The sequence below is a fragment of the Manis javanica genome, chromosome 3, assembly GCF_040802235.1.
Source record: "Manis javanica isolate MJ-LG chromosome 3, MJ_LKY, whole genome shotgun sequence".
NCBI lineage: Eukaryota > Metazoa > Chordata > Mammalia > Pholidota > Manidae > Manis > Manis javanica.
This window is the reverse complement of record NC_133158.1, coordinates 59,252,667-59,279,214: the sequence shown is the minus strand read 5'-3', so window position 1 is coordinate 59,279,214 and position 26,548 is coordinate 59,252,667. Positions and strand designations below refer to the sequence as shown.

General features: G+C 42.8%; 1 protein-coding gene and 1 long non-coding RNA gene across 3 annotated transcripts in view; one reads left to right on the top strand and one right to left on the bottom strand.

Moving 5' to 3' along the window:
* CASR (calcium sensing receptor) overlaps window positions 1-11,536 on the top strand; it is an 86,365-nt gene extending 74,829 nt beyond the window's left edge. For both annotated transcript variants that reach the window (XM_017676781.3, XM_037013166.2), the window contains exons 6-7: window positions 1,286-1,409; window positions 2,733-11,536. In XM_017676781.3, the coding sequence (XP_017532270.2) occupies window positions 1,286-1,409; window positions 2,733-4,219 (1,611 nt within the window). In that variant the 3' untranslated portion in view covers window positions 4,220-11,536. The remainder of the gene's footprint in view (window positions 1-1,285; window positions 1,410-2,732) is intronic.
* The window catches only part of LOC140848391 (uncharacterized), a 128,176-nt gene that overhangs the window by 73,904 nt on the left and 27,724 nt on the right, over window positions 1-26,548 (bottom strand). The window lies entirely within an intron of this gene.

The window sequence follows — 26,548 nt, the reverse complement described above, 5'->3', positions numbered from 1 at the left end:
GTCCAGAGTTCCCCTGTGGGATCAGGCAGAAGCCACCTTGTGAGGGACTCTGCTCCACATCACATCCATATTTGTCCTCTTCCCTTCTATGACCTACTTCCTCCATCCTCTCCTGGTTCCGTCGGAAGAACTTTCATTATAATCACTTGGATATAAATCCTCTCCTCAGGTCTGCTTCTGAAGACAACTTAAAAAAAATAAGTGAAATAAGCCTTTCATTTTTTTTTCATTTTCTTATTATTCTTGTCTGGTTTTGGGATCAGGGTTATACTGTCCTTACAAGAATGAGTTGGTAGTGTTCCTTTTTAAAATTTTTCCTGCTCTCTGGTAGAGTTCATTTAAGATTAGATGTATCTGTTCCTTGCAAGTTTAGTATTATTTACCTGTGATGAACCCAGGGTGACAGTCATCTCAGGGTATGAATACGTGATGGGGGAAGGAGGGCAGAGAGAAGCATTAGAGAACAATTAGTTGTACATTACTGTCCTAATCATAGCTTTTATTCTGGTTGTAGTCATGAAAAATGACTAACTAAAAAGGATTCAAACATGAACAAGTAATGATGGAAAGAAGCAAGAATTATAATTAATTGAATTCTATGCACCTGAAGTCCATTAAAGAAAGAAAGAAAGAAAATCTGTTATCAGAAATTAATGTAGCTACTGTTGATTTCTTTTGGTTATTATCTGCCTGATATAGCTTTCTGATGCATTTACTTTTAACCCCTCATATTCCCAGCCTGACTGCCTCATTGAGTTGTTGCAAGGATCTCAGAAATCACCCTGTAAAGCCCAAAATAAAATCACAGGAATTTCAATTTGCTACTAAGTTCAGAGTCTAATTTTCAAACAAATTTTCCCTCATCTCAGCATCTTCCCTTGTGACTGTCCCTCTGTATCTAGGTCCATGTACCTGCATCTTTTAATTTGTCTCAAATTTTTACTGCCATTAAGAGTAAACAGGTGTCTCATTCTGGGACTTGGAATGGGCAGAACAGGGGGATTATTTAAGGAGAAGTTTGGTCACTGTGGAAACTTGCAACGATTAATCTTCCTAGACTCCCACAGATGTATTTGTGTGGGTGTGCACATGCACACTTGACTGCAGTCATCTCTCCCTTTCATAGATGACAGGAATAAGGACCTCTGGACCTTCCTCTTCCTGAAATGGGCCTCGAGTCTGCTGCACTGGTCCTTGTGCCCAAACTCCTCCCCACACGTGTCAAAGGAGCTGTAAGACTGATCCTGCAGCTGCCACCCTCACTTCTGTGCTCTCCATCCGCCAGGTGCCTTTCTCCAACTGCAGCCGAGACTGCCTGGCAGGGACCAGGAAAGGAATCATTGAAGGGGAGCCCACCTGCTGCTTTGAGTGCGTGGAGTGTCCCGATGGGGAGTACAGTGATGAAACAGGTAAAGCAGCAGACCCTGGTGGACACTCTGCAATACCTGCAATACCACCTTAGGGCCCTGGGGTTAGTGAAGTCCCTGGAAGGGCTAGGCTGAGAGGGTACTTAGCATGGTTTCTCATTTAACAAGGTATGTCTGAGTGTCATGTTGAGGCTGCACCGAGGGGGACAGTAATGTTAAAAGTCTTATAATACCATTAGAGCTTACACATCTTTCTTTTACCTCAAATACTGCTTTCCAGTATTGTTTTCCTTTGCTTCTAGCTCAGTGGCCTTGAACAAAGTTCTGTCTGTTCCAGGCTCCAGGGTTAATAGGCCATAATGGATTGCCTGCTGGGTCCCTGGTTCTGTACTTGCTGCTTTACTTATGTTCTTCCTCTGTGTCAGTTTATTTATCTGTAAAGTAGGAATAGTAATAAATATAGTATCTCATGGAGTTCTGGGAATAAAATGAGTTAATATTGGTGAAACATGTAAAGTTCCAGATAAATGTTTGTTAAATGAAAACCCTGACTGGCATATTAGAAACTCTCTATAAATATGAACTGTAACTGTTACTATTGTTATTATCCCATTTCATCCTCACCTCAATAATGGGGTCATTATTACTCCCATTTCATGGATGAGAAAACTGAGGCTCAGAGAGGTTAAGGAGCCTGACCAAAGTCACACAGCTAGTAATGGGAGGGCCAGGATTCCCCTCTAGATCTCTGACAGCAAAGCATGGGCCTGTGCTCTTTTCACTTCCCAAAACTGCAGGCTGCCTAGGACATAGCAGAGACTTAATAAACACCCACTGATTGAATGAATGTGCAGCCTTCCTCACTGGAAAGCCATGGATGTGGAATGAGGAAGGCACAGGTCATATGTGTAGAATATTCTGCCTTAATCTAAGAGGAAGTCTCTCTGGCATGTCTATAAAGCCCATCCATATATCCAAAATGAGTCAGGCTAAGCTTGAATCACTGAGAAGCTGATGGACTATGTGGACACCCTGTGTGCAGGCAAGGACCTGTCCAGCAAGGTTGACCTCTGTGCTCCAAACCATCATCAGACAGTGCTAAGAGCAGCACAGAGCAACCCTCCCCAACCACGTACAAAGGAAAAAAATTATGGAACTATCAAAGATTTGCGAAATTCATTTTATTATTAAACATAACTCAGTTCAGTATGTTATTTGGAATGTAAAAATCACAATTATTTCACCAATAAAGAGAATTTTAAATAACTATATCCAATAACCTGTGTACCCTCACCACCACATTCACATTCACAAATTTTAGTCGGTGCCACACAGTAACAAACTCTTCACTGGGACATTTTACAGATGCAAGTGCCTGTGACAAGTGCCCCGATGACTTCTGGTCAAATGAGAACCACACTTCCTGCATCGCCAAGGAGATTGAGTTCCTGTCGTGGACAGAGCCCTTTGGGATCGCACTCACCCTCTTTGCTGTGCTGGGCATTTTCCTGACAGCCTTCGTGCTGGGTGTCTTCATCAAGTTCCGCAACACGCCCATCGTCAAGGCCACCAACCGAGAACTCTCCTACCTCCTCCTCTTCTCCCTGCTCTGCTGCTTCTCCAGCTCCCTTTTCTTCATCGGCGAGCCCCAGGACTGGACGTGCCGCCTGCGCCAGCCAGCCTTTGGCATCAGCTTTGTGCTTTGCATCTCATGCATCCTGGTGAAAACCAACCGCGTCCTCCTAGTATTTGAGGCCAAGATCCCCACCAGCTTCCACCGCAAGTGGTGGGGGCTCAACCTGCAATTCCTGCTGGTCTTCCTCTGCACCTTCATGCAGATTGTCATCTGTGCGATCTGGCTTTACACCGCCCCGCCCTCCAGCTACCGCAACCATGAGCTGGAGGATGAGATCATCTTCATCACATGCCATGAGGGCTCGCTCATGGCACTGGGCTTCCTGATCGGCTATACCTGCCTGCTCGCTGCCATCTGCTTCTTCTTTGCCTTCAAGTCCCGGAAGCTGCCAGAGAACTTCAATGAAGCCAAGTTCATCACCTTCAGCATGCTCATCTTCTTCATCGTCTGGATCTCCTTCATTCCAGCCTATGCCAGCACCTACGGTAAGTTTGTCTCTGCCGTGGAGGTGATCGCCATCCTGGCAGCCAGCTTCGGCTTGCTGGCCTGCATCTTCTTCAACAAGGTCTACATCATCCTCTTCAAGCCGTCCCGTAACACCATCGAGGAGGTGCGCTGCAGCACCGCCGCTCACGCTTTCAAGGTGGCAGCCCGGGCCACACTGCGCCGCAGCAACGTCTCCCGCAAGCGGTCCAGCAGCCTCGGGGGCTCCACGGGATCCACACCCCCGTCCTCCATCAGCAGCAAGAGCAACAGCGAAGACCCCTTCCCACAGCCGGAGAGGCAGAAGCAGCCGCCACTGGCGCTGACCCAGCAAGAGCGGCAGCCACGGCCGCAGCAGCAATCGCAGCAGCAGCCCCGCTGCAAGCAGAAGGTCATCTTCGGCAGTGGCACTGTCACCTTCTCATTGAGCTTCGACGAGCCTCAGAAGAGTGCCATGGCTCATAGGAATTCCATGCACCACAACTCCCTGGAGGCCCAGAAAAGCAACGATACCCTGAGCCGACACCAGGCCTTACTCCCACTGCAGTGCGGGGAGACACACTCAGCACTGAGCACCCAGGAGACGGGCCTGCAAGGGCGTGTGGGTGGAGGCTGCCAGCCAGAGGCCGAGGTCCCTGAAGAGGTGTCCCCAGCACTGATGGTGTCCAGTTCACGGGGCTTTGTCATCAGTGCCGGAGGCGGCACTGTCACCGAAAATACACTGCATTCGTAAACTGGAAGGACACACCCAGTCCAGGCAGGACCCAGAGAGGTTTCTGGGATCACATTCTCTGAACAGGCGTGAGGAGTCACTACTTGGAGGAAAGAAGCAAGACACGCGCAGGCCTCAAGCTTAGTTGCACTGTTTTAAATGACAATGAGAAGACTGACATTCTCTCTAAAATTAAAGAAAGAAGAGCCGTGTGCTCCTGTGGTTGGACTGTCGGAGTGCTGAGGACGCCACGGTCACATCTTCTGCTTGTCTCTCCCTCTGTTCTGTCCCACCAACAAACCAGAGATGAAAAGGCTTTATGCGACCCAACTGCTCCCTCCTTTTTTTAACATTGAAATGCCTGCCCTAAACATTGCAGACAGCCTGGCCGAGGGACAAAAGTGCACAAAATGACAGGACACCAGATTGGCCACCACTAGAATTAAGTCTGAAAGACAAAATGTCAGTAGTGCTTCCGGGCACCTTGGCAATGAGAAGAACTTTAAATGTTCAAAACCATAAAGTGAATGTGTCCCCAACCTATTTATAAAAACCAAAAGGTATCTGGTCACCTACCTGCTGCTGCTATCATGTGACATCTAGAAGGTTAGCATCCCTCCTATACCAATACATCTGGTTTTGTCCAGAATGTAGCAGTAATGCCATATTTAGATTCCAGGATCACAAGAATCACCTCAAATTGTTGGGAAGGGACTGCATGAATCCAATGAGCTGTTATCTGTAATTAATACTGTTATATGTACCTTTATCCTTTAAAAAATACTTCTGTTGTAATAGCCCATGGACAATATAAACTGAAAATTGTCACAGTCTGGTTTATATAAGGCAGTATTACTGAGCTCCGTGTACCTTGCCCACCCCACCACCCTCACCCCCATGAGCAAAGCCCTATGTGAGCCCCAGGGGTCCAAAAGCTCCCCCATCCTTGCTCCCAAGGCTTCCTGAAGCCAGATCTGCACCTGCTCTTGCAGAGAACAAGCTCCCATCATTGGCCCCTACAAGTTGCTGGGTAGGAAAGCATGGTTCCAAGAACCGTCTCACGGGACATTAGCCTGGCACGCAAATGTCATAACTACATTCCCTCCACAAGTGGGGGTCTGCCAGTCAGTAGTTAAAGGGGTTGAGTGACATACTGCTGAGCATTCAGGCTCTGCAGGCAGAGAGACTTGGGTTCAAGCCTAAGATTGATTCACTTACAAGTTGGGTGACCAAGGCACGGAACTTTAAACTTGCTAAGTCCCAGCTTCCTTGTCTCTAAAATCAGGGTAATCACATTCTTTTCCCTCAGAACCCTTAAGTGGATTAAATGAGGTCATGTATATAAAGTACTTTAGCTTGGTGCCTAGCACACAGTAAGAACTCAATAAATATTAGTTAATATTATTACTGATATTTTTTCACTTGCTTAGACTATAAAACAAACTTTATTTATTTACCATTTGGACTTTAATGATTAGTTCACTGTTCACAATAACTTGCTCCAGAATAAGCCCTAAAACTCTGGGGCCCAGTTCAGGTGGTCAGCCTAGTAACACTGGCTCATGGTGAAGAAGCCAGAGCGTCAGTCACTTCCCTGGGGGCCCCCATGCTCCACCTCTGTGGTGCCAGCACCTGGACCTCCAGCACCAAGGGAGATCATCACCAGTCTGGCAGTAATTTCTCAGATCACTTTAAGCAGAGGCCAAAATATAGCAATTACATCTGTGTGAGGCTCAAACTTTGCAGCTCTTGATGACTTCCTCCAACCACTTTTTCCAAAGGGCTGCCTTTTCAAAATTTTTAAAGGAGCTTGTTGATATGATGGTTGTTAATGTGGATAAAAAGGCATTAGGAGACCCCTGTGGGAGCACAACTGTGAGACACAGAGCAGGGCTCACCCAGGAAGACCCCAGAGAGGCACCTGCTTCCCGAGCCAGGAAGGGCGCTGGCCCGGGCACGCCTCCGCACAAGGCACACAGCTGAGTGAGCACTTACGTGTCACATCTTACTTAATCCTTAAAAAAAAGAGAAAGCAAGTCTGATGGCTTGGTTTTTATGGGTCAAAATAGCTACTCTGCTGTGCAAAATGTCACACCTTTCAGAGTTTGACCTCCATGTGCAGCTCACACACATGGCTGACCTGGAGGAGGAGGTTCATCAAGGAGAACACACAGTTTCCCCTGAGCTTTATTTCACCAAGTGCTTAGAAATAGAGTAGTCTCCCAATATTCTTGTCAGAAAAGGAGACTCAACATCACTGTTCTCATTTTTACCTAGCAAGCACAACTCTCAGCCCAAAATCAGGGTGTGAAATATGAACTTTCATTCTTTTTCTGTAACAACCTACTTTCCATCTCATATTTCCCTTCAATCTAGTGACAGAAACTTCATCTTAGTCAAATGGGGGTTTTCTCAGTAACTTCAGAGTTTTCTCAACAGTTTAGATTTCTGGGGCTCAGTTCACAGGTTTCTTTCTTCCCTTTTGCAGGACGGGTTTTGTAGAGCACAGGGTATTAGCAGCTCCCGTTGACATCTCTGAGGACATCTGGCCCTAACTAATTGTTATGCCTCCACGCTGGCCTCTGAGGCATCCCATCCCCACATGGTCCCCAGGCATGGGAGCCACAGGGATTTGCACGGCTGCATCACTTTGTCACTTTGCCCCAACTGCTGGGCTCCTCCTGGCCCTGCCCGCTCTCTCATGAGAGAGGCACTCAGCCTGGGAACTACTGGCCAGCTCTCAGGCCCCTCTCCCCTGGCCTCCACACTGCCTTGTCTACTGGACTGCTGCCTCTTCGTGGTGTGCAGAATTCATGGAGACCAACAGGTTTCTAAGGTGCCAAAGGAAAAACAGGGCACATATCTCTAAACCTGTATAGGCATCTGTGGAAGGCTGGATAATGCCCCCCTCCAAAAATGCCCACATGTTCATCTCTAGATCCTGTCATGACACTAAGGCCCATGGCAAGGGTGAATCACCGCTGCAGATGGAATCAAGGTTGTTAATCAGCTGGCCTTGAGATAGGGAGCTTATCCCTGATTATCTGGCTGGGCCCAATGTAATCACTAGGATCCTTGAAAGTGAGGAGGGCAGAAGAATCAGTGTTAGACTGCTGTGATGTGAGAAAGACTCCACTGACCCCTGCCACCTTTGAATATGGAAGGGGGCCAGGAGCCAAGGAACACAGGCAGCTTCCAGAAGCTGGAAAAGACCAGAAAAACAATTCCCCCCAGAGCTTCCAGAAGGAACCAGCCCTGTCAACACCTTGATCTTAGCAATGAAACCTTTTTTGGACTTCTGACCTCCAGAACTGTAAGATAATAAATTCAAGGTTGTTGTAAGCCACTAAATTTGTGGTGATTTGTTACAGCAACAACAAAAAATTAATGTAATTTTTTAATTGTCATCTCCTTCCCTTAGCTTTACCAGCTCAGGGAATAGGCCAGGGCCTTTCTCAGAGATCCACACCTGCTTTCACTCTGGTGTCCTCCCTCCAACCAGATCCCTCTCTCTCCTCCCAGAAGGGAACTCTTGACCAATATTCTGTTCCTCCAGACCTGTTTGGGGAAGTGTAAACCTTGTGTTCTGAGTCTTTCTGGGTTTTAGTTTTAAATAATTAACAGCCTTTGTCTCTAACAAAACCTATGCTCTGTTAGTAGCAGAAACCTGAAAACTAGTAGCTTTAACAAACTAGGGTTTGTTTTCTCTTGTATAAAATAAGTCCGTTTTTGGAAAGATTCTTTACAGTCCATTGGCAATGGTAAACTGTTTATCTTTCATTTGAAAATAAAAATGAATTATGTGCTTATGAAGGATTTTCACTCAAAGAGTTTCCTAGAAGATATGACCCTGAAAGTCCCTATGATCACTGCAAATTGTCTAATTGCATTCGTTTCTATTTTGGGGACACTGGGGCTGCCCTGCCTCTGTCTCCAAAAGTTACACTTCAGGGCAATGTTATTTCTCCTTTTGGCCTAAAGTCATTATTAGCAGTGGGCTAGCTCTGTACAGAGCCAGAGTTTCCATTTTCTAATCTCCTGCATTTGCACTTATCAGTGCTAGAAGAGCAACAGAACATAGATAAGGGGTGCTAGTTAATCCCTGGAGGAGGTGGCCTGCATTGGTCTGAGCCCAGGTGGTCATTTTAGGAGTCCACTGGAGACAAAAGCATCTCCCAAAGTTGGGTGGAATTGATGTAGGTAGAAGTAAGTTGTTGTAACTACTGGTCTCCAGGAGACCATGGCCTTCCTGTCCCAGATCACAGAAAAATACTAGGGGTTGGATGAGAACTTTGCTGTTATGCAAGGAGTGAGAAGAGATCAGGGATACAGGTACAGAGTAAGACCAGTCCCAGGAACAAAGTTCATTTCACGGAGAGGGAGGAGAGTTTTAGCCTTGAGGGAAACTGCTCAGCCAGTGGTATGAGAAGTAAAGAACTACTAGAAGGGCAAGCAGAAGCGAGAAACAGCAGAACCAGCATGAAGGTACACTCGGGTCCGGGGGGACAACTATGACCCCAGCATCAAGTGGGCCTTGGGGGCCATGTCGTCTGTTGGAATGACCACCACATCCCTCCCCTCCCCTGAACCCTGCACAAAGGTAGAGGGAGTTTAGAGTGGAGGTAGGGGTACCCGTTTATATCAAGAGCTGGACTGGAGGAAGGAAGGAACAATGGAGATACATCACCAACTGCCTCCGTCCAAAATTTGGACACGGGCTACCTGGGTAATTGGCTAAAGCAGGAGGTTAGAACCAATTAGAGCAATTAACTATAGTACTGAGTTCCCAGTACATGGAGGGAAAATCTCACAAGTATGGTGAAAACAGGTCAGATATCAAAGTTTGGGAGTAACACTATGGGTCAGTACAGGATTTGAACCCTAACAAAAGCATCAGGAAGTGTCTTTGAAAGAATGTGCTTGCTCCTGACATCAGTAGTTATTGCTCAAAACCTCCCAATTTTCTTCAAATGTTTTGTTTCTACCTGACCTCTGCAAACATTCAAATTATAAATAGAGATTGCTGCTTGGTGGTAGACTAATCATTTCTCCTTCTTTGGGATTGTCTATGCTTTGCAAATTTTGTATTAAGCTCAAAATTATATCCAAAAAATTAAGAAAATAATTTAAAATAATAACCACATAATGAAGTTAAACATATCATATTACATACAAATCACCCTGTTAGGTCAGCTGCCACTCCTACAATTTTGCTAGAGCTACAGTTGGTCCTGGGACTATTATAGAAATATTTTTTTATTGTTTTATTTACTCATAAACAGGCTGAATATATGGAATAGTGGGAAACCAGGAGGGGGATTCTAAGCAGCATAACATACAAACTATATATATATATATATCCTTGCATGAGGTACTTAATCTTGTCTAAGTTTGTTATAAAAGAGGATATAAGATTAGTGCCAAAATTACCACAACTATGGTTACTTGCCAAATAAAATAACTGACATAAAAATGCCCCCTTCAGGAGTCACCATAGGTAACTGAAGTTTAGAGGATTTGCTTTTAGGTACTCAAGAAGTACCACAGAGTTCAATGATTTCTTCTATCAAGTTTCTTAGCTGGAGGCAATATAATCCACTCTAGCTAGTTTCAACATAAAGATTTGTGATAGGGTATTAGGATGCTTATAAACTTCTGATGTTCAGCTTGGATGCTACAGGAACAATGCAGCCAGGAGAAATACCTAATCCCTTTATGAAGTTTTTCTCACAAAAACCTGTTTCCCATGCCTTCCACTTAGCACCTGTGACCAAGGGACAAGACACTAGGACTTCCACTGTAGCTGGAGGAACCAAGCCTCTCTGCCACTGTGCTTGGTCCCACTCACATCAGCTTTCCAAGACTCCCATCAGTCATGTGCAGGACTTTAGCTGCAAGGGAGTCTAGGAATGTGGCTTTTGCTTGTCCAGCCTCTACAGGATAGGAATATGTGCTAGAAGGTCACAGTGGGTATGAATGAGCCAGTATGCCAGTGTCCTCCACTAACAAAAAAGTACTTTTAAGATTAAGCACAAAATGAAAAACCTTCTCCTGAGAAAAAACAAACAAAATATGATTCCCTTTCAGCTTAACAGCTGTGGCAGATCAGAAAGATACCACTCTGAAAACAGAGCTGAGGCTGGCATTTTGCCACGAGAACCTGCCAACAGATAAAAGAGAGAAAAAATAGTGGCAAGTACTTCAGGGAATGGGACCAGAGGGGATAGGATGATGGAAATCTTTGTGCTTGATGATAAGCCAATTAGCACTATCTGACTTTTTAAATGATACTCATGTTTGTGTATGACTGTCTGTCTATGTGTATATGTGTTTAATAGCCTAAAGAAAAATACATAATTGTTCAATGGTGACTATGTCTAGGTGTTAAAATCGTGATTTTTATTTTCTTTTTAATAATTTTCTGGGTTTTGCCCTTAATCTCTTTTCAAGAACATGATTTATAGTAAAGCAAGAGAAATCTGTTCCTTGGATTATCAGATGTGATGGTATTATGGCATGGGTTTGATCTCTTTTTTTTGCTTTTTATTTAAAAATAATTTAAAACAGATAATTTGCAAAAATAAGTAGTACTGTTAGGCAGGAACATAGATATGAGCGGGGTGGAAAGAGAATAAGGCCAGTAGAGCCCACTAAAAGGGACTCAAAGAGTTAATGAGTTAGTCTCTTGAAGTTCAGAAGGCCAGAAGCAACTTGGCCTAGAAGTTTGAATATCCCCAGGTAAAGAAAAGTATCTCAGCATAGCCTGTGCTTTCATTGGGTCAATTAGCACTTAAGATTTACTTTAGCCTGCTCAAAGGCCCAGCCTATTCAGGAAGAATTCTATCTTAAAGCTAAAATTGCTTTTTATCAGATGGACAGTGTGGCTCAGCCCATCTTGGAGGCAGGGCAGACAGTCTTGACTGATACGTTTCCAGACAGAAACTGATATCCTGGAAAGGAATCAAAGCAGTACATTTCTTGTGTTAAGTTAAAAGAAGAAACTTAATGTCTTATCAAAGATGAACATTCTGGGATAATTTGGCTGGTCTGCACCTGGCCCTTTGTCACTTTCCTGAAAATCTTCAACTGCCTATAAAACCCCAGGCCCTAAACCCTTAGGGGCGCCCCTCTCTCTGATGTTGAAAGTGTGTAACTTCAATAAAACTTTCCCAACCTTTCAGTGCATGTCTTCTATGAGGCAGCTCACACTTCCCTGTCTCCGAGTGTCTCCCTTTCTCTTTTTAAATAAAACTTAAACCTTTAGGGCACCTCTTCTCTCTGAGGTAGCCCGCACTTTTTCTCTTTTAGCAAGTAAAATAAAACTTCTACTCTGCTTCACTATTGTGTCTCTGCCCTTCAATTCTTTGCTGCGGCGGGGACAAGAACTGAGGAAAATACACAATGCTCCCCTAACAGTAAAAAGGACTCTTGTATGTCTTCTACCCAGATTCACTCATTATTAACATTTTTCCCATTTGTTTGTCATACACACTGCAGTCATTTAACAAAACATGATGCACACTGAAGTATTTATGAGGGAAATCATCTGATGCTTGGGATTTGCTTTAAAAAGGCAAATAAGGAGGAAAAAATGAGAAAGAACAGAAAGTAAATGGTTTTTGAAACTGGGTAATGGGCATATGGGGGCTTCATTTTTCTATTCCTTCTATTTTTGTAGTTTTTTCTTTCAATATTCATATAAAAAATTAATGTCAAAAATCAGCCAATGGATAAAAAAGAATTCATCCATCAAAAAATCACACAAAAGCATTTCAGCGAATTGACCGGCCCCATTCATCACAAGAAAAGTCAATCCATTGAACACTCACAGAAACAAAAAGCACCTAAAAATCTGCCAAGCAGCAAAAATTTTACTTGAAAAGCAAACAGTTTTTAATAAAATTAAGACCTTTACAGCAAGGTTCAGAAAGTAATTTTTTGCAGCATATCAGAAAGCCCTTGGAGCTTAATGAAAGACAAGTCTTCCTGGGTCTTCTGAAGTGATTTGTTATTTATTATCTTATCCTTACATGAACTGTGGGCTGGTTCTTTTTTTTTGGATTGTCCTCTGGCAAAAGGTTTAAAAGTCTTTAACAGATCCATCTCAGCCTCTGAGCCAGGAATTTCTCTTTATGTATATGCTCCCAAGGAAATAATCAAACAGGGAACAGAATTAATTAGCACCAATGTGTTCTGGCTAAATAAGAACCTGTCTGGGCCACAAGCAAGGAGGTCTACACCCGAGGAAGCACTGACACACTGCTGAGGTCCTGTGATGCACACAGGAGAGAACCCAGCCACCCAACACTCAGGGGATAGTTAAGGAAATTATACTGTAATCCCACTGCGGGAAAGCCCACAAATGTCAGATATGACACGTGTGTGTGCTATGTGAAAACATACAATCGAGTTCAGAAGTAATGCTGAGGGGGAGAGAAGGACACAGAATAAGTATGTCCACACAGAATAACATGAATGAAGTTTCACTGAAAGGGAAGAAGAGGATATACAGGGGAGGGAAATAGAGTTTATCATTTGTTTGCTTCTTTCCTTTGAAAAATAATAAAATGTCATAGAAATGAGGGAGGAAGGAAGGAGGGAAAGAGAAAGAAACACAGCCTTACCTGAGGTATTTTAGCTATGATTTAAGGAATAATAAAGCCAAGGTTATAGTGGACAGGAGATTGGAAGAGATCACTGTGGGCTCTTAAGCTAAATCTACCAGAAATCTCGACTGGACAGGCTATAGAACATGTTAATCTCTCCCGACACCTTGGCAATATTAAGTGACCTTAGGTAAGGTAGAAGGAAAAAAGTTCAAAGAATAATTTTTAAAATCACCACATTTGTTATTCAGATGTGGTAAGTGAACTTTAAACCAAATATAAACAAACAAAAAAAATGTTACTAGCACTCCTCAGTCTCTCCTCATTTCCAATCTCCTGACCATCCTCCCCATCCCCAGCATGCTAATTAAGGCACCAGATATATCTGTCCTGGACTTTCACAACTGTAACAATCATACTGAAAGAGAAAGACTAATAGGATAGAATCCAGAGGTAACTTCATTTTTGTTTCCCACATCCATCTAAATCTGCTCTGCAAGGCTAGTTCTCTGGCCCCTAAAAGAAAAATTGGGTATGACCTTTCTGGTAACTCTTAGGTGACACTAAGTCCTAATCAGTAATGAAAATGTCTGGTTTCATGTTACAGTCAAACTCTTAACCTAGTTTAATTTAGGTCTCCTTTCTTTCCCTCAGCCCAAGCCTCCTGCACAGAGAGAAGCCAGGAGTCAAGGAAAGGAGCATGGTCAGCTATTTCCCTATTTACATACGTGCTATGCCCTCTTCTCCCTACACGTGTGGTTAGCCCAGCCAAGGCTGGGGTACAGAGAGGAAGAAAAGGTTGGGCAGAAAAGCCCCCATCCGACTGGTCCCCAGCAGGTGTTCACAGCTGACCCCTTGCTCGTGAGTACTCTCATGTGTTCTTTGGAGATCCCTCCACTGCTGGGACCTCTCTCCTGCAGGCTCCTTAACGGGGGTTATGCACTCTCCTCACTTACTCCTAAGCATTCTGCAGTACCTCTAGTTTCTCTGCCCCTACAGGTAGCCCTCTCAGTCAGGATCTAAGAACACACACAACAGTAAGTTCTAAGTTACTATTGCCCTAGGGTTCTTTCCCAGGTAGCAGTGGCCCCTGGGCAGAATAAATGACACAGTGCAAATACCCAAAAACACTTGGTTTACTTCCCCTGACGCAACCACATTTGTGGGACATTCATCACAGATGAAGTTCCCAAAATGCCCCTGAGCTCACAGGCCAGTATAATCACTGCTTTCTGCAATCCAAGATATGCCGAAGATCACCTCCCTGGCCCACTGCACAAGCGCCTCCCAAACTCCTTCCAGACCTTCCCCCAAGATGGAGTTGTGAAGTTTCCCATCATAATTAATTTAAAGAGTAGGCCTCATAACCAGCGCACACAAGAGTGGAGATTTCAGACTTAAACTGAATGTCCTAATATATCTGATTCAACTGTTTTTTTCTTGGCTCAACTCTACTTGCAGTCAAAGAAAACACTTACCCTTCTTATCAAAATAAAACAAAACTAGTAAGTGAAACAATCTGACTTCAGATATATCAGACATACAAACCGGCACTACCCTTCAGAACCAAATTGTAAAACTACCTGATTATAAGAATTTAATTTTGCCATAAAATCCTTCTATGCCTCTTTCATTAAACTCTCTTGAATAGGGTTTAACACAGGATCACCTCTTACTGAATTCCAATGCAAAACAAACAAAAATATAAGGTTGCAGTGTATTAAAAGGATTCCTGGAGTAACCTACAAATCTTTGTCATGTCACCTCCTGTCTTAGGCAGAATAATGGTCCCCAAAGATATCTATATCCTAATCCCTGTAACCTGTGAAAATGTTATGTTACATGGCAAGGGAGAATGAGGTTGCATATGCAATTAAGGTTGCTGATCACTGACCTTGAAATAGGAAGAGTATCCTGGATTATATTTAGGAGAGCCAGTGTAATTACAAGGGTCCTTATAAGTGGAAGAGGGAAACAGGAAGGCCAGAGCCAGAGTCAGAGAGAGATTTGAAGATGCTACACTGCTGGTTTTAAAGATGGAGGAAGGGGCCATAAACTAAGGAGTGCAGGTGGCCTGTAGAAGCTGGAAAAAGCAAAAAACAGCTTCCGTGAGAGTGTTCAGGAAGGAGTGCAGCCCTGCCAATACCCTGATTTTAGCCCAGTGAGACCCATCTGGGACTTCTGACCTCCAGAACTGTAAGACAACAAATTTGTTATTTTAAGCTACTGTATTATAATAACTTTTATAGCAGCAATAGAAAACTATTGTGCTTACCCTTTTCTAATGTATCAGTGAGGGCAGGCCCTCCTGGCCTGACAGTCTGCGGTTCCCAAGTCTCCCAGAGCCACAAAGAATCAGTCAGATCAAAAGATTTTGAAGTGGCTTCAACCCCTTAACTCTGAAAGTGTTCACATTTTAAAAGCAATTGATTGCCACAAAATTACCTTGACAATATGCTCTTAGAATCAAATGGCAGGCACTACAAGGAAAAGTCAGACAGACCCAAAATACGGGGTTTTCTATATAACTGTCCTGCTCTCTTCAAAAAGTTGTTCTCATTATTTACATTTTTTTAAAGTCTTTTCTAGGTTATCAGATTTTAATAGCAACCAAAAGTAATGTGGGAAACTTGAATTTGAGGGAAATTTGGGTAATGTATGAACTGGTTAGTGAACGAAATTGTCCTTACTTTTAGGGGATGCTGGCTGAACAGATTAGAGATAAATGGTCACAATATCTCCAATTTTAAAATGTTTCACCAAAAAAGATGGACATATATCAAAATATGTGGCAAAATCTTAAGAACTGCTTCATCTGAGAGGTGATATAGGGGTGTTACTGCACTATTTTTCTGAATGTTTAGAAATTTTGTAATAAAAAGTTGGGAATTTATTTTTAAAAACTGTTATAAATGTTTGTTGAAATATTCCTCAGAAGTTTTAAACTTTGGCTTTAAATACCCTTTGTGGGTAGAACTTGTTACAAAAATTTTAATTTGTAGCAACTCAGGTTTGTGGCTAGGGGGAGGCAAGATAAGTACTACCTTATGAAGTTTAAATGAGTTTCCAGTTAGAAACCTGATGGGAAAAAAACGGTGTCATTCAATGAATCAGTGGAAAATTACTGCCTTCAAATCGAAGAAAGTAACCTAACAGAATGGGGATTTTTGGTCTTAGCAGGTCAGAGATTTTCATTTCTTGATTTTTGCCAATAGAAGGGATAAAAGTGAAACTCTGAAAGTAAGAAATAGAAACTATGGACAAATTTTCTTAAAAAATAGAGAAAAAAATTATTCCCTAAACCCCAACATCCTAGAACTACAGCAAAAGGAAACCACAAGAAATTTGTGTTACCCAGTTTAACTGAAGTCTCAGAGCTGTGCCAGCCATTTCTTACTGATGGAATTACAAAAGAACACAAGAGGGAATTAAAGAATAGCATTCAGTCAGTTCAGGGAGAAGAACAGGATTACCTAGAATAGAATGAAAAATACTTTTATGTAGTTTGTCCTTTAGACTTTAAATATATATATATATATGGTTTGTACTGATTTCTAACTGAATTAAAGCAATAGCTAATTTTTCACATTTTTAATAAAAATATTTAAATAATATTGTTAATTTTTATTTGAAAAATATACAGTTAAAATCTACAATGAAAGTTAAGCACTGTAGGACATTATGCTCGGTGAAATAAGCCAGGCGGAGAAAGACAAATGCCAAATGATTTCCCTCATTTGTGGAGTCTAACAATGAAGCAAAACTGAAGGAACAAAATGGTAGCAGACTCAGAGACTCCAAGAATGAACTAGTGGTTACCAAAGGGGAGGGGTGTGGGAGGGCGGGTGGGGAGGGAGGGAGAAGGGGACTGAGGGGTATTATGTTTAGTACACGTGGTGTGGGGGATCATGGGGAGAACAGTGTAACACAGAGAAGGCACATAGTGGATCTGTGGCATCTTACTACACTGATGGACAGTGATGCATTGGGTATGGGTGGGGACTTGATAATATGGGTAAATGTAGTAACCACATTGTTTTTTCATGTGAAACCTTCCTAAGAGTGTATATCAATCACACCTTAATAAAAAATAAAAAATAAAAAAACAGACCTGTAAGGGCCAGGCCCTAACCCACTAGGGCTGATGTCCTTGTAAGAAGGTAAAGAGACAAAGCAGAAAGGGAGCTGTCTGGAGCCAAGAGGAGAACCCTTGCCCAAACCAAACCCTGCCAGGACTTCAATCTTGGACTTCCAGCCTCCACAACTGTGAGAAAATTAATTTCTGCTGTTTGAGCCACCCAGTCTATGGTATTTTGTTATGGCAGCCCTAGCAGACTAAGACACCATCTCCCCCCTTGCCCTCTCCTCCTTTCCCAACAAAGAGAGAAAGTCAGCAAAATGAAAGCCTAGGAGCTGGGTTTCCCTAGCATGGAGGCTAGGTCACAACTAGAGACGGCCTCTCAGAATGACACACACCCAAAGTGAGTGAGATGCTGGAACCACAAAGGTCTCAAACTCAAATGTATAGAGGAGCCTGGCAGAGAACAGAAGGGGGTGAGGTGGGCTGGGTGTGCACAGAATGGCAAGGTAGGGGCTGAAAGCCCCCCATAAACAACACAGCCACTTCCCACCATCAGCAGGCCTTGCCATTTAGATGTACAAGTCAAATGTTGGCAGATCATGCCCTTTCAGGCTCAAAAAAGAAACTCATCATCTGCATTTTCATGTGAAATCCCCAGGTTTTTAAACATTACACGCTTGGACAGTCCAAACTAAACACATGCATGGGCTATTTCTAGACTGAGGGCAGCCAGTTTTGTGGGCTGTATGTACAAAGCCCCTATTGAATCCAGTTGGGAGGGAAGGAAGGAGGGGAGCAAAAGAGGACATGCTATGGAATCAAGGGCCTGGGTTCAAATCCTGCCCTCACTTGCTGTGCAACTCAACAAGTCACAACCTCTCTGATCGCTGTGAGCTAATCTTTCAATCCTGTTGCACCAACATTTTGCCAATACAAACAATGCTGCTCTGAATCATTGCACATACAATGCTTTGTCTTGTGCAAGTATACCTGCAGGGTAAATTCCTAAAGGGGAGATGAGTGTCTCTTGCTTCTGGATTCTGTGACACCCTGATAACCTGGCCTGTAATAAACCATCTTTGTGCTTAAGCTAGGCAAGTGTCACAGGTCAGATTCTCTGCAGCAGACGCTGAGATGGAGTTTGGGTTGCAAAGTGTTTATTAGGAACATATGTCCACACAAAAACTTGTACATGAATGTTCAGAGCAGCTGTATTCATAATAGCCAAAAAAGTAGAAACAACCCAAATAGCCATCAACTGATAAATGGATGAATAAAATGTGGAATATCCATGCAACAGAATAGTGTTTGACAATAAAAATGAATACTGATACATGCTATAAGGTGGATGGATGTTGAAAACAATGTGTTAAATAAAATAAGCCAGACACACACACAAAAAAAAAAGGAAGAGTTAAGCAGAAATTTGTAATTCAATCTTGTGGATGGCATTGCCAAGATATCTCCTGCCACCTAGTGGAAGATAACTGAATTACAGGTAAAACGAGGTGAGTACATTAAGGACAGATTATCAATCTCTAGTTTAAAGAAATTCCTTCTAAATTTTCTGTTCCAGAATCTCTACTTCTTATACTGAGGCACAAAAAAATATAACTTCTGGGGGGGCGGAGCCAGGATGGCGGCGTGAGTAGAGCAGTGGAAATCTCCTCCCAAAAACACATAGAGCTATGAAAATATAACAAAGAAAAATCTTCCTAAAATAGAGACCACAGGACACAGGACAACATCCAGACCACATCCACACCTGCAAGGAACCAGCGCCTTGCGAAGGGGGTAAGATACAAGCCCCGGCCCGGCGGGACCCGAGCGCCCCTCCCCCTGGCTCCAGGCGGGTGGAGAGAAACCGGAGCGGTTTTTTTTTTTTTTTTTTGGCGAGCGCTTTTTGGAAGCCTTAGAGGGACGGGCCCCCGTTGCTGGGGAGGCAGGGTGGCGGGACCGGTGAGCAGGTGCCTGGGAACGGTGCCGGAGGACAAAGAATATCCCGCGTTTCTCCCTGCGGGACCGGCGGGCGGGTGCCTGAGACCGGTGCCTGAGGACAGAGGAGGTCGCGCGTTTTTCCCCTTTTTTTTTTTTTTTCTCTTTTTGGCGAGCGCTTTTTGGAAGCCTTGAAGGGACGGGGACCCCAGTGCTAGGGAGGCAGGGTGGCGGGACTGGTGAGCGGGTGCCTGGGACCGGCGCCTGAGGACAAAGAGTATCCCACGTTTTTCCCTGCGGGACCAGTGGGCGGGTGCCTGAGACCGGCACTTGAGGACGGAGGAAATCGCGCGTTTTTCCCCTTTTTTCTCTCTTTTTGGCGAGTGCTTTTTGGAAGCCTTGAAGGGACAGGGACCCCGGTGCTAGGGAGGCAGGGCGGTGGGACTGGTGAGCGGGTGCCTGGGACCAGTGCCTGAGGACAAAGAATATCGAGCGTTCCTTCCCTGCGGGACCGGTGGGTGGGTGCTTTTTGGAAGCCTTGAAAAGACAGGGACCCTGGTGCTAGGGAGACAGGGCAGCAGGACCAGTGAGCGGGTGCCTGGGACCGGCACCTGAGGACAAAAAAAAAAAAAAAAAAATCGCTTTTTTTTTTTTTTTTCTTTCTTTCTGTTCCCTCTCTCATTGTTGCTGTTGTTGTTTTGGTTTGGAGAGTGCTTTTTGGAAGTCTTAAAGGGGCAGGACAGGTCACTTAGACCAGAGGCAGGGAATCTGGGGATCTCTGGGCACTCTAACCCCATGGGCAGCAGGGAGCACAGAGGCCCCTTACGGAGATAAATAGCCTCCTGGCCGCTCCCCCTCCAATGGGGCTCCACCATTTTGGAGGAACAGCCCCAGCCAGGCCAAGCCCACAGCAACAGCGGAGATAAACCCCAAAGCAACTGGGCAGGAAGCAGAAGCCCTGTCTGCACACAGCTGCTCAGCACAAGCAACTAGAGGTCGCTATTCTCCCAGGAAAAGGCTACAAACCAACAAGAAGGGAAGCTCTTCCAGCGGTCACTTGTACCAGCTCTGCAAACTATCTCTATCACCATGAAAAGGCAAAACTACAGGCAGACAAAGATCACAGAGACAACACCTGAGAAGGAGATAGACCTAACTAGTCCTCCTGAAAAAGAATTCAAAATAAAAATCATGAACATGCTGACAGAGATGCAGAGAAAAATGCAAGAGCAATGGGATGAGATGCAGAGAAAAATGCAAGAGCAGTGGGATGAGATGCAGAGAAAAATGCAAGAGCAGTGGGATGAAGTCCGGAAGGAGATCACAGATGTCAGGAAAGAGATCACAGAAGTGAAACAATCCCTGGAAGGATTTATAAGCAGAATGGATAAGATGCAAGAGGCCATTGAAGGAATAGAAGCCAGAGAACAGGAACGTATAGAAGCTGACATAGAGAGAGATAAAAGGATCTTCAGGAATGAAACAACACTAAGAGAAATATGTGACCAATACAAAAGGAAAAACATTCGTATTATAGGGATACCAGAAGAGGAAGAAAGAGGAAAAGGGATAGAAAGTGTCTTTGAAGAAATAATTGCTGAAAACTTCCCCAAACTGGGGGAGGAAATATTCAAACAGACCATGGAATTATACAGAACCCCCAACAGAAAGGATCCAAGGAGGACAACACCAAGACACATAATAATTAAAATGGCAAGGATCAAGGACAAGGAAAGAGTTTTAAAGGCAGCTAGAGAGAAAAAGGTCACCTATAAAGGAAAACCAATCAGGCTAACATCAGACTTCTCAACAGAAACCCTACAGGCCAGAAGAGAATGGCATGATATACTTAATGCAATGAAACAGAAGGGCCTTGAACCAAGGATACTGTATCCAGCACGACTATCATTTAAATATGATGGTGGGATCAAACAATTCCCAGACAAGCAAAAGCTGAGGGAATTTGCCTCCCACAAACCACCTCTACAGGGCATCCTACAGGGACTGCTCTAGATGGGAGCACCCCTAAAAAGAGCACAGAACAAAACACCCAACATATGAAGAATGGAGGAGGAGGAATAAGAAGGGAGAGAAGAAAAGAATCTCCAGACAGTGTATATAACAGCTCAATAAGCGAGCTAAGTTAGGCAGTAAGATACTAAAGAAGCTAACCTTGAACCTTTGGTAACCACGAATCTAAACCCTGAAATGGCAATAAGTACATATCTCTCAATAGTCACCCTAAATGTAAATGGACTTAATGCACCAATCAAAAGACATAGAGTAATAGAATGGATAAAAAAGCAAGACCCATCTATATGCTGCTTACAAGAAACTCACCTTAAACCCAAAGATAAGCATAGATTAAAAGTCAAGGGATGGAAAAACATATTTCAGGCAAACAACAGTGAGAAGAAAGCAGGGGTTGCAGTACTAATATCAGACAAAATAGCCTTCAAAACAAAGAAAGTAACAAGAGATAAAAAGGCCACTACATAATGATAAAGGGCTCAGTCCAACAAGAGGATATAACCATTCTAAATATATATGCACCCAATGCAGGAGCACCAGCATATGTGAAGCAAATACTAACAGAACTAAAGAGGGAAATAGACTGCAATGCATTCATTGTAGGAGACTTCAACACACCACTCACCCCAAAGGATAGATCCACCGGGCAGAAAATAAGTAAAGACACACAGGCACTGAACAACACACTAGAACAGATGGACCTAATAGACATCTATAGAACTCTACATCCAAAAGCAACAGGATATACATTCTTCTCAAGTGCACATGGAACATTCTCCAGAATAGACCACATACTAGCTCACAAAAAGAGCCTCAGTAAATTCCAAAATATTGAAATTCTACCAACCAATTTTTCAGACCACAAAGGTATGAAAGTAGAAATGAATTCTACAAAGAAAACAAAAAGGCTCACAAACACATGGAGGCTTAACAACATGCTACTAAATAATCAATGGATCAATGAACAAATCAAAATAGAGATCAAGGAATATATAGAAACAAATGACAACAACAACACTAAGCCCCAACTTCTGTGGGATGCAGCGAAAGCAGTCCTAAGAGGAAAGTATATAGCAATCCAGGCACACTTGAAGAAGGAAGAACAATCCCAAATGAATAGTCTAACATCACAATTATTAAAACTGGAAAAAGAAGAACAAATGAGGCCTAAAGTCAGCAGAAGGAGGGACATAATAAAGATCAGAGAAGAAATAAACAAAATTGAGAAGAATAAAACAATAGCAAAAATCAACGAAACCAAGAGCTGGTTCTTTGAGAAAATAAACAAAATAGATAAGCCTTTAGCCCAACTTATTAAGAGAAAAAGAGAGTCAACACAAATCAACATAATCAAAAATGAGAATGGAAAAATCACGACAGACTCCACAGAAATACAAAGAATTATTAAAGACTACTATGAAAACCTATATGCCAACAAGCTGGAAAACCTAGAAGAAATGGACAACTTCCTAGAAAAATACAACCTCCCAAGACTGACCAAGGAAGAAACACAAAAGTTAAACAAACCAATTACAAGCAAAGAAATTGAAACAGTAATCAAAAAACTACCCAAGAACAAAACCCCGGGGCCGGACGGATTTACCTCGGAATTTTATCAGACACACAGAGAAGACATAATACCCATTCTCCTTAAAGTGTTCCACAAAATAGAAGAAGAGGGAATACTCCCAAACTCATTCTATGAAGCCAACATCACCCTAATACCAAAACCAGGCAAAGACCCCACCAAAAAAGAAAATTACAGACCAATATCCCTGATGAATGTAGATGCAAAAATACTCAATAAAATATTAGCAAACAGAATTCAACAGTATATCAAAAGGATCATACACCATGACCAAGTGGGGTTCATCCCAGGGATGCAAGGATGGTACAACATTCGAAAATCCATCAACATCATCCACCACATCAACAAAAAGAAAGACAAAAACCACATGATCATCTCCATAGATGCTGAAAAAGCATTTGACAAAATTCAACATCCATTCATGATAAAAACTCTCAGCAAAATGGGAATAGAGGGCAAGTACCTCAACATAATAAAGGCCATATATGATAAACCCACAGCCAGCATTATACTGAACAGCGAGAAGCTGAAAGCATTTCCACTGAGATCGGGAACCAGACAGGGATGCCCACTCTCCCCACTGTTATTTAACATAGTACTGGAGGTCCTAGCCACGGCAATCAGACAAAACAAAGAAATACAAGGAATCCAGATTGGTAAAGAAGAAGTTAAACTGTCACTATTTGCAGATGATATGATACTGTACATAAAAAACCCTAAAGACTCCACTCCAAAACTACTAGAACTGATATCGGAATACAGCAAAGTTGCAGGATACAAAATTAACACACAGAAATCTGTAGCTTTCCTATACACTAACAACGAATCAATAGAAAGAGAAATCAGGAAAACAATTCCATTCACCATTGCATCAAAAAGAATAAAATACCTAGGAATAAACCTAACCAAAGAAGTGAAAGACTTATACTCTGAAAACTACAAGTCACTCTTAAGAGAAATTAAAGGGGACACTAATAAATGGAAACTCATCCCATGCTCATGGCTAGGAAGAATTAATATCGTCAAAATGGCCATCCTGCCCAAAGCAATATACAGATTTGATGCAATCCCTCTCAGATTACCAGCAACATTCTTCAATGAATTGGAACAAATAATTCAAAAATTCATATGGAAACACCAAAGACCCCGAATAGCCAAAGCAATCCTGAAAGAGAAGAATAAAGTAGGGGGGATCTCACTCCCCAACTTCAAGCTCTACTACAAAGCCATAGTAATCAAGACAATTTGGTACTGGCACAAGAACAGAGCCACAGACCAGTGGAACAGATTAGAGACCCCAGAAATTAACCCAAACATATATGGTCAATTAATATTTGATAAAGGAGCCATGGACATACAATGGCAAAATGACAGTCTCTTCAACAGATGGTGCTGGCAAAACTGGACAGCTACATGTAGGAGAATGAAACTGGACCATTGTCTAACCCCATATACAAAGGTAAACTCAAAATGGATCAAAGACCTGAATGTAAGTCATGAAACCATTAAACTCTTGGAAAAAAACATAGGCAAAAACCTCTTAGACATAAACATGAGTGATCTCTTCTTGAACATATCTCCCCGGGCAAGGAAAACAACAGCAAAAATGAGCAAGTGGGACTACATTAAGCTGAAAAGCTTCTGTACAGCGAAAGACACCATCAATAGAACAAAAAGGAACCCTACAGTATGGGAGAATATATTTGAAAATGACAGATCCGATAAAGGCTTGACGTCCAGAATATATAAAGAGCTCACACGCCTCAACAAACAAAAAACAAATAACCCAATTAAAAAATGGGCAGAGGAACTGAACAGACAGTTCTCCAAAAAAGAAATACAGATGGCCAAGAGACACATGAAAAGATGCTCCACATCGCTAATTATCAGAGAAATGCAAATTAAAACTACAATGAGGTATCACCTCACACCAGTAAGGATAGCTGCCATCCAAAAGACAAACAACAACAAATGTTGGCGAGGCTGTGGAGAAAGGGGAACCCTCCTACACTGCTGGTGGGAATGTAAACTAGTTCAACCATTGTGGAAAGCAGTATGGAGGTGCATCAAAATGCTCAAAACAGACCTACCATTTGACCCAGGAATTCCACTCCTAGGAATTTACCCTAAGAACGCAGCAATCAAGTTTGAGAAAGACAGATGCACTCCTATGTTTATCGCAGCACTATTTACAATAGCCAAGAATTGGAAGCAACCTAAATGTCCATCGGTAGATGAATGGATAAAGAAGATGTGGTACATATACACAATGGAATACTACTCAGCCATAAGAAGTGGAAAAATCCAACCATTTGCAGCAACATGGATGGAGCTGGAGAGTATTATGCTCAGTGAAATAAGCCAAGCGGAGAAAGAGAAATACCAAATGATGTCACTCATCTGAGGAGTATAGGAACAAAGGAAAAACTGAAGGAACAAAACAGCAGTGGAATTACAGAACCCAAAAATGGACTAACAGGTACCAAAGGGAAAGGAACTGGGGAGGATGGGTGGGCAGGGAGGGATAAGTGGGGGGAAGAAGAAGGGGGATATTAAGATTAGCATGCATGGGGGGGAGGGAGCAAGGGGAGGGTGGGCTGCACAACACAGAGAGGACAAGTAGTGACTCTACAACATTTTGCTAAGCTGATGGACAGTAACCGTAATGTGGTTGTTAGGGGGGACCTGATATAGGGGAGAGCATAGTAAACATAGTATTCTTCATGTAAGTGTAGATTAAAAATTAAAAAAAAAAAAAAAAAAAAAAAAGAAAGAAAGAAAGAAAGAAAGAAAAGGGGGATTACTCCTTAACAGGATAAAACTATTGGTAAATCAAAGATCAACGCATGCTTTAAATATGCTTAATGTTGATCACTTAAAGGGTGTCAGATGATCAGCTATGGAGGTACTCTTTTCTGATAATATTCCTTTCTCTTAATTTAAAGAAAAAAAAACAAAAAAGCAGTTACTGTGTGCTGACCTCCAATGAGTTCTGCACAGTGGTATAGAGGGCATGTCAAAGTGTGGGCAAAGGGTCTGTTTGTTTCTATGCAGAAGATCAAGGCCTAGCTTGGATACCCAGAAAATGAACTAAGATACAATATGAGGAGGAGCTTCCGGCATCAGCACTCTCTGGAGGACTCGTGCCAGGGGATGATCATCAAAAAGCCTCCACAGGGATCCGGACGATGCTGCGGTTGTGGCTGCATCCAGCCCACCGTCTCCTGGACTTGCCATAAGAATGAGGAGGGAGATGTCTAGGCTGGCATGTGCATACAGTGAGACAACGAATTTGACCGGATCTGTACTGTTGGAACTCAACCAGGAGTTGGGAGGGGTGCAAGTTGTAGCACTCCAAAATCTCATGACTATAGACTATCTATGGTTAAAAGAACATATGGGATGTGAACAGATCCCAGAAATGGGCTGCTTTAATTTGTCTGATGGTTCAAGTACAGTTGGACAATATCCATCATATCATAGATAAATTTTCACAAATGCCTAGGGTGCCTAAATGATTTTCTTGGCTTCACTGGAGATGGATGGTAATTATAGATTTGCTTTGTTTATGTCACCATATTCCTATTATGTTAATATGTCTGTGCAAATTAGTTAGTAGTTTAAAACCTATACATACTTAAGGTACTATACAAGAAGATATGTCAAAGAAATAATCCTCCCAAGTTTCCCTCATATGCTACATCTATAGCTTTTCTTCTTCCTTCCTAATTACAACCCTTAAATAGAATTCGTGCCTCATATCGAATTTACCAAGTATCATAATTCCTCCAGGTGGTAAAGATACCTCGAGACAAGTGCTGGGCATAGAAGCCACAGGGCATAAATCTGCAAAGAAGTAAAAAGCTAACCTTTGCAAACAATATGGCTTCTCTCTCACTTACCAACTTTACATTTCCCTGTATGGCCCCGGAAGATGACTGGTTAGCCAGAGACGGGTAAGATTCCTCAAGGGAGGAACAACCTAAGACAGGCACAGTCGCAGGGGGGCCATCAGGTGAGAATTTGGGGATCAACAGAGGTGAGGCTCAGAACCTCACCCCCCCTGCTTTGAGAGAAATCTTCTGCATCCGTGGATGTCTTGCTGCCCT